This window comes from Erpetoichthys calabaricus, chromosome 10, assembly GCF_900747795.2.
Source record: "Erpetoichthys calabaricus chromosome 10, fErpCal1.3, whole genome shotgun sequence".
NCBI classification, from domain to species: domain Eukaryota; kingdom Metazoa; phylum Chordata; class Cladistia; order Polypteriformes; family Polypteridae; genus Erpetoichthys; species Erpetoichthys calabaricus.
Genome location: NC_041403.2, coordinates 20,924,321 through 20,933,597, shown reverse-complemented (window position 1 = coordinate 20,933,597; position 9,277 = coordinate 20,924,321). Strand labels below are relative to the sequence as shown.

The window sequence follows — 9,277 nt, the reverse complement described above, 5'->3', positions numbered from 1 at the left end:
AGGGCGTATTCAAGCACATTCTGTAAACCCCCTGCACTCACTCAGATTACAGCAACATTAAGTCACTAGTAAGCTCAATATGTATTTCTTTTAGATGTAAGAGAAAAATAGAGCACCTGGAGAAAATCCACATAGAAATGTGGAATCACGCCACACTGATACGAATCAAATTTGGATGTCTGAAGCTATGAATCACTACTTCAATTTGCATTCAAATGTAAATCACTTTACCAAAAAATAACCAAAAGTTTAGTTAATTGATCGATAAGAGTTTCCATTTCACAGAGTACACCTAACAAGGCACTTTATAAAGAACACAAGAAAGGTTCAAATCAAAATGTGCAGATTCATACAAAGAACGTGCTGGGGCGCACAGTGATGTTTCTTGGGGTCATTGGGCGTTTCAGGTCGCTCAACATCAAACACCCTCGCCCAGACGACCCAGCCGGAGGTGATCAGTCCTCGGCTTGAACCCCAATAGCTGAGGTCCACGGTTCATTCCTCTTTATCCAGAGCCATCTACAGGCTCTTTATGTGGCTTCCATGATGTATTTAATGGCTCGCCTCTTTGTGACCCCTGTGATACAGAGCAGAGTGAATGCTCTACAGAGCAAGTGGCTAGCCAAGCCCCTCTCAAACCACTTCCACAGGCAGGCAGTGAGCTCACCATCTTTGTCTCCGGCACTGTTCCAGAAGTTCCCGGTGCTTCAAAAAAGGTCCTCCATGTGATCCTCCCAGGCCACGGTGAGTTCAGTCATGACTAGTTGTTTTGTGGGTTTTGACAGAACAATTATATCTGGACGTTGCAATGTTAGCTGTAATGTGTGCCGGGAACGTAAGTTGTTTGCCTTGGTCCACTGTTAGCTGCTAGTCTTGCGCAGTGTGAAGTAGACCTCTCTGCGATTTGGGCCGTGGTCAAGGTTGTTCTGCCCTTACCAAGGGGAAGTAAAAAAATAACAGGAAAGGAAATGTAAAAGAAAAAAAATAATTAAATAACAAACATTTCAGCAGCGAGAGTGCAGTGTAATCCTGCTTTTACATGAATTCTCTGATTAAAAAAATGATTTAATTGCCAGAGGCTTCCACACTTCAATCAAGTAGAGGGAATCATGATTATAATGAGGTGTCACATGAATGCTTTCTTCTTCAGATTTCTATTAGGAATGCCTTAAAGCCTGTAATGGGAGTGGTTCTGCTTATTAAGTTAACAACCTCCATTATGTGTTTTTTACGTTAATCCAGGCAGCTAACCGTCATTTGCTTCTCTATGAAATCCTCTAGGAAATACAGAAGGCTGCATTCAGCCCCCATGCAAGTTTCCATTTTGAAGTAGTATACATTCTTATGGGGTTTTCCTGGATTTACCTTCACGTCTTGAAACAACGAAACCTGCAATTTTCAAGTTAAATTTATTCTAGTTTCGTATGCGTCCTCCACAAAAAAATTATCCTCCCACAGTGGTTAGGTATGCAATTTGTCTGACAGTTAGCTAGATTTGTATCTGTAAAATGAATTCATCACTGCTTCACTGTAGAATGGTTTCAGAACTGCTAATTTAATTTTCATGTGTTTAAAACTGTTTGGATTTTTTTTTTATTTCTTTTTTTTCCAGAATATATGAGCCTCAGCTGCAACATCATGTGGCACAGAAGAAAATCCCGTATGTGGATGCTCAAGGACAGCTAATCAAACCCGACAAACCAAATGGAATCAAAATGGAAAAATTTGTCTTCGACATCTTTCAGTTTGCCAAGTGAGTTCAGTACTTTTCCACACATGTGAGGTTGGTAGCATGTGCTTTCCCTTAAGCCAGAGCCAAAAGAAGTATAATGTATCATAGATTATTATCGTGAGAGAGAAAGAGCAAGCAAATGCATAAGGAAAAAAAGAAAGATTATTTTCATGGTTGTTAGCCCATGGTGCACTGTGCAAATATATTATTTTCCAGACTTCTGGTTTAATGTTCTCTTTAAATATTAGAAATCTAAAAGCAAAATTACACTTTATTTCAGGTTTATCATAGGATGTCTGTATCTATTTAGAGGTAGCTGGTTGTGTTCTTACCTTAATGGCTAATAACCCATTACCATTTTAGTAATAGCATTCTCAGTAAAATGACTTCTTAACTGCAGAAATGATAGGTTAAAAATTGTCAACAAAATTTTTGAGAAACTGGTTTTGGGGCTCTTTTTCCATATAATATGTATAAATAACTAAGAAACTTTCCTCCATCAATCTATTTTACAACCCTACGGAGTGGTGGCTCTGAGGCTAGGGATATGCCCTGGCAATCGGAAGTTTGCCGGTTCGAATCTCGTAAATGCCAAAAGGGACTCTGCTCTGTTGGGCCCTTCAGCAAGGCCCTTAACCTGTAATTGCTGAGCGCTTTGAGTAGTGAGAAAAGCGCTATATAAATGCAAAGAATTATTATTATTATTACTTATCAAGTTATAGGGTCATCCAGTGCCAAAGCATATATTGCAAGCACAGGGCACAATGCATGAACCATCCCTGATGTGTCATCAGTCCATTGTAAGGCACACACCCTCATTTACAGATACAAGGCCAATTTAAACTCGCATGTTAGGGAAACATAGTGTGAGCACTGTGAGGAGGAAAACCAGATTCCCTGGAGAAAACTTTGCACGCACATGGGGAGAATGTACAAACTTCACAGAGACCATGACTGGCCTGGAATTCAAACCATAGAGCTGTGAGGTCACTGTGCCAATCATTCACCTTCCATGCTGTCCTGAGATCAATTTACAACAGTTAAATTTGCAGGTGGTTTTGTAATTTATTATCATCATAACATAGACATTTGCACCAGGTACAGCACAAACCAAATCATTAAGTTCATGGGCAATACAACAGTGTTAGGCCTCATCTGTGGTGGTGATGAGATGGTTTCCAGAGAGAAGATCAGACAGCTTGTGGACTGGTACAATAACAATAACCTGACCCTGAATATTAATCAGGTCAGGTTGGGGAGCACACACTGGTACAGCATGTTGATGCACCCACCACATGATGAAACAGCTTGGGATCCTAGTTGGCAATCCTCCAGGCAGACACGTGGTCCAGTCCTACCCTCCAGAAATGACCCTCTATCTGCTGTTGCAAAGTGTTATGTGGGCATCCCCTTGGCTTAGTCCAGCTGCTTTGGTCCTCAACAATGACGATCCTGTGAGTCAGATCACCCTCGGGGAATTGTGCCACATGCCAGTAGTGCCGTATCTGATGCTTCCTCACAATGCAGGTAATGTGCCTCATTCAGGACTCCATAAGCAACTTCTCATTCAACACAAAGTCAAACCAGCGGTACCCAAGGATTCTCCAAAGAGACACAGTACCAAAAGAGTCCAGTCTTCATTTCAGATCACTGGATAGCATCCATGTCTCGCAAACATATAGCAAAACAGGAAGCACCAGGACTCTAAAGGCTTGGACCTTTGTCCTTTTGTAGAGATATTGGGAGCGCCACACATCCCTTTAAGGTGACCCCCCAAGCTTTCCCAATCAATCTACTGACTTCATTGGAAGAGTCACCAGAGACACGAATGTCACTGCCTAGGTAAGTAAACCTCTCGATGAGGTTGACACTCTCTCCACAGACAGACACACTGCTGATGGTTATGCCCAAGAGGTCATTAAAGGCCTGGATCTTTGGTTTTTATCCAGGATAATTATTAATAAAGCAAAGGAAATCACCATCGACTTCAGAAAGAACCATGTCACTCACCTTCTCCATATTCACGGCTTTGAATGTGAAGTCAGTCAAAACTGCAACATTCATTGAGGTCGAGATAATCACTGATCTCTCCTGGACCCAACACACCTCCTCCTTAGCGAAGAGAGGACAGAAACAACTGCACTTCCTGTGGTGCATTAGAAGAGCTTGCCATCCTCCACTCACCAACACCTCTTTCTACAAGACAGCATAAAGAGTATATTGACTACCTACATCTCTCTCTGGTATGGGGACTATACTGCCACTGTAAAGAGTGGTAAGAGCAATGGAGAAAGTCATTGGGGCATCTGTCCCTCCCATACAGGAACTCTATCACAAACGCTGCAAAAACAAGATCACCAACATTATGAAAGACCACACTCACCTCTACTTGGTGACCACACTTTACCCTTTTGCCCTCTGGCAAGCGATACTGAAGTATACAGTGCAGAACTAAAAGATTTCATAAAAGTTTCATCCCTCCATTCATCCATCCATCCATTTTCCAACCTGCTGAATCCGAACACAGGGTCACGGGGGTCTGCTGGAGCCAATCCCAGCCAACACAGGGCACAAGGCAGGGAACCAATCCTGGGCACGGTGCCAACCCACCGCAGGACACACACAAACACACCCACACACCAAGCACACACTAGGGCCAATTTAGAATCACCAATCCACCTAACCTGCATGTCTTTGGACTGTGGGAGGAAACCAGAGCGCCCGGAGGAAACCCACGCAGACACGGGGAGAACGTGCAAACTCCACGCAGGGAGGACCCGGGAAGCGAACCCGGGTCTCCTAACTGCGAGGCAGCAGCGCTACCACTGCACCACCGTGCCGCCTCCCTCCATTCATTAGACTCTTAAACAATACAGCCCTAGTTTGTTAATACAGCACAATATATAACTCATCCATACAATATGTTGGAAATTCTCTGTTGTTTGAGCTTGTTATACTTTTTGTTTTTCTTGTCTATTTTTGTGATCTGTTCTTGCTCATAATCAGGCTGGGTGACACAGTTTCGTGCAGTGCTATATGTGGAAGGACAAATACATATAACCTTGAACCCTAATGTAGTACTAGATTGTCCATCTAGCTCTGTGAAGAGGATTACTTGTGTTCTGTTTTGGGTGTTGTATTTGTCATTTTTTGGACACCCATTGCATATCCCTACCTACCTGGAAGGGGGTCTCACTCTGATTGCCTTTCCTAGGGTTTCTCCAATTTTTTTTCCCCCTACAAGGTTTTTTTTTTCTTTTTGTGGGAGTTTTTACTTGTCTTCTTACGGAGTCAGGCCAAGGGTGCTGTCAAAAAACAGGTTCTGTTAAAGCCCATTGAGGTATTTCTTGTGTGATTTTGGGCTATCTACTCTATGAAATCCTAAGCCTAAAAGTACAATGATTTAATGTGACTTTTTTGTCACGCTTTAAATCAGGCTTATTTTAAAACCTACATATATATGTTTGGTATCATTCTTTTCAGAATTTATCAAACTTTAATGTGATGTTGTTAGATTTTCAGATTCTTATTCCGTTTTTAAATTATAAGCTTAAAAAGTACCAAGAACAGATGTATGAGATGCAGATCACACTGCACGATGATGACAGCAGCAGCTGATCGAGGAAAGAGGAGGTTAAAAAAAACTGTATTTGTTTCCCATTGTATCACCGTTTAAGAGGGGGTGTTGGAGGAGCGACCACATCTCCATGGGGTGCGTTCAGACCCCCTCTTCATAACGTGAGCGGCAGAGATGCAAAGTGGCTGGTGCATAGCACAGACTGGGGGGGTTGGCGAGCGAAGTGAGCAGGGGGCAGACCCCTAGTATAAGAAATAAATTGTTGTTGTTCGGTGAAATGACAGATCACCTGGACACCATTGAATGCAACATGATGAATGTTTCAGAATTCTAAATAGAACAAATCAGTAGCAAACAGATTAATATAAATGAGCATTAAATATTATCTGCGGCAAGGAAATAGATTATTCTCCACGGATGATCCGATTCACAGGATCCTCATTGTTGAGTACACGAGCGGCTGGACCAAGTCAAGGGGACACCCGCACAGCACATGGCTGTGGCAGATAGATGGTCATTTACGGTGGGTGGGACTGGACTGCATGTCTGCCTGGGGGGTTGCCAACCCGAAGTGTTTGTTCGTGTGGTGGGTGTGGCAACGTGCTGTACCACTGCATGCTCCCCAACCTCGCCTGACCTGGAAGGAAATACAAGATGGCAGAGTTTTTAGTGTTACCACACAGTTTCAGGAGTATGGGCCCAGTTGTTTTTCTGGGCACTGTCGTAATGGAATTGGCACCTTCTCTGTTGTTTTTTCTGGGTAGTTCAATTTCCTCCCACATTTTGTAGATGCTTGTTTGGGTAATTGGTTACTTTAATTGCAACTTTTATGTGTGTAGGTGTGCCCTGTAATGGACTGACATCTAATCCAATTTTCAGTTCTGCCTTCCACCTGATCCTGCAGAGTTAGGCTCTTACTCCACTTATATGTTTAAGTAAAGAGATTAAATTGCAAATTGGATGTTTGGAAAGAACATTTCTGCTAAATCTCCTGCTAAAGAGAAGGAAAATCATCTCTCTGTGCCGTGCACATAGCAGTTTGAAAAAAGTAAATTAAATAGTTAAAAATTTTCCAGTTATACTATATAATAATGTTCTTTAGAATTAGCAATACTGTATGCAATTCATGGTCTCCAAACTGCTAGAAGTATATATAGTTCATGTCTTTTACGTTTGCAAACTGACAAGTTGGCTAAGTTAAGTTAAACCTTGTCATGAATAAGTGCCATGTGAAAAGAAAATGCTTAGATTTGCTGAAAATTAATAAAAAATGACACTTGGCCAGATACTGCAAGCGTTCACATCCGTGTGTTACTTCATGAATGTGATTCCTGTTTCAATAACAAATATAATTCCATTTAGGATGTCTGTCCCAGTGTAGCAGAACTATGTTTGTTTTGCTCGGGCTTCTCTACATCTCTACTTCTTTTTTGAAGAGAACATTGATGAACAACAAACACTCTGCATGTCCTTCTGTGGATTTCCAACTAGAGTTAGGTCAGGATGCTCACTGAATAACTGAAGAAGTTTAGCTTTCTGACATTTAGCCACTGCAGTCTTGACTTTGTTTTGCATTCAGGGTTCTTAATTCTTTGCCAATGTAATCTTTTTTGCATAAAACAATAGGTTTAGTGGTGTTAATGATACTCTAGAGAAGAGCAATCAGATTTATTCTAGTCCTAATTAGATTGAATTATGAGGAAAAAGGAAGAGAAGCATGGAGAGATTAGGAGGTAACCTGGCAGAAGTATGCAAAATATAAAATGGGATTAGCGCAAACAGTTTGCCATCTGTTGCTTTGAAATAAATTGTTCAGTGACAGCACAGGGGGCACAGATGTTTAACATTTTTTTTTCAAATAGAAAGTTGTAAATCTATAGAAGCCTAGCAATGTGGTAGAAAGCAGGACTTTGGGAATCTTCAGTTCCCAACCCGATAACATTGTAGTAGCTTAATTAACTCATGGAAGGTTCTGCAACCAATTAAGTGAGTTTTGTACTTTGTTTTTGTCATCTTGGTTAATTAAGTTTGTTATCCTTTTTTGCTTTGTCCAGGTGGAAATCTTATATTGTTTGATTTTAAGTCAAGTTTACTTTTTAGCGGTCAATGACGGCTATCCTGTCTGGTAGAAACCAAGGGAGGGGATAACGTATAACAAATTGTACCTAACCTTAATGATGGTTATGGGAGTAATGTGTCATGACATGCAGTGTGCATCAAACCCTTCTGCATATAGTAATGCATAGTCACAGGTTAATTAGAGTACCCATGCTAACTCCAGTCCACTATTGGAAGTGCCTATTATGGGAATGCAAGATTCGGAACTGGACCTTAGATGAATGGAAAAAGGTCACCTGGTTTGATGATTCTCATTTTCTGTGGCATCATTTGGATGACTAGGTACATCTGCATTGTTTAACTGGGGAAGAAATGGCACCAGGATTCCCTGTGGAATGAACACAAGCCGGAGGAGAGAGTGTAATGCTTTGGGCAATGTCCTGCTGGGAAACTCTGGGTCCGGGCATTCATGTAAAAGAAAATTTGATGCAACCTACTTAAACATTTTTGTAGACCAGGCGCACCCCTGTGTGACAACATTATTAGTCATGATGGTCCTGTACCCCTTACATGATGGCTGCCACATATGGGCATGGTCCCAATTTTGGTTCTGTACATTACCACAATGAATTTTAAATGAAACAACTCAGATGCAGTTGAAGTGTAGACGTTCAGCTTTAATTCTCTGTCCAAATATTTAAGGACCTAACTGTAAATTCAATTCAGTTTTGAAACACATTTTTCTATTTTGTCTGTAGTTTTTCAAATATTTTTAAAATATTTGACTGTGTGGTTTTATGCTTACTTTTATTTGTTTGTTAAGGTTGTAACTTTTTCATTATTTTATACGCTGTGGTGCTTTAATGCCCATTCAGAAGATGTTTAATGTAAGCAAGTACTTGTAGTGACTGCATCAAATCAAGTGAATGGCCAAGCTCTTGTAAATTTGACATAGACTTATTGTATTTTGCTCCTTTTTCTGTTTAGCAGTGGGGCCTGCTGGGTCTTTTCAATACTTTGTGCTTGTGTCTTTGTTTGTTTCACTCTTACTATTAAACTTTCACAACTTTAATTTTTATTTTGCTACATAATCTGCTGGTCTTGACAACTAGGAGTTAATTACTTATTTTGAAATTAAAGTTTTTAAAAATATTTTCTTGCTTTCAGTCTGTTTTCACCATATTGTTGCATGCCACATCCAGATGGCTATTATCTTTGAGTTTTTTGTTTTTTTTCTAACAGTTTTCTATGGCTGCAGCAGCTTCTGGATCAAATCAAGTGATTCTTGTAGAGCAGCCACAGGATTACAAAAATTCTTTAACCCTGACTTATGTGTAATTGACACTGTTAGCTTATTTTGCATTCCTCAATTAAATTAGGCACGCTACAGCTGTGATTACTGTTTTTTCCTCTTTCTGGAAGCACCTGTCCTCTTCTTAATAACGGAAGAAATGATAGGAAAACTTTGAATGTGAACAGCTCGCTAAACAGACATAGCATGTCGATTGAATACATGTGATAAGCATAAAGGCTGCCATATAGGCATCTGTGTATCAGTTTTATTCAAGTTCTTTTTTAGACATGGTGAAGTGTTAGTCAACCGTCACACACCATTATAAGCTCTTGGATTACCTTTGGGTACTCAGGTTAGCTCCCAATGTGCAGAAATAGGCTATAAGGGTTCATTTATTTTCTAGCTGCAAATCAATAGGTGTGCACATAAGAGCTCAGCAGTGGACTTTTACCCTGTCCAGGGTTGGGTACTATTTGTTGCCAAAAGTGGGATAAACTCCTTGTACAGATATGTGAAAAAGAAAGCACACCCTCTTTCAATTATAAGGTTTTATGTATCAGGACATAATAAAAAATCTCCTGATCCTTAGCAGGTCTTAAAATTAGGTAAATACAAC

The 9,277-nt window shown here is 40.6% G+C and overlaps 1 protein-coding gene across 3 annotated transcripts in view; it reads left to right on the top strand.

Moving 5' to 3' along the window:
- Nucleotides 1–9,277, top strand: part of uap1 (UDP-N-acetylglucosamine pyrophosphorylase 1) — a 411,004-nt gene that overhangs the window by 366,261 nt on the left and 35,466 nt on the right. For all 3 annotated transcript variants that reach the window (XM_051932728.1, XM_028810995.2, XM_028810994.2), the window contains one exon: nucleotides 1,613–1,753. In XM_051932728.1, the coding sequence (XP_051788688.1) occupies nucleotides 1,613–1,753 (141 nt within the window). The remainder of the gene's footprint in view (nucleotides 1–1,612; nucleotides 1,754–9,277) is intronic.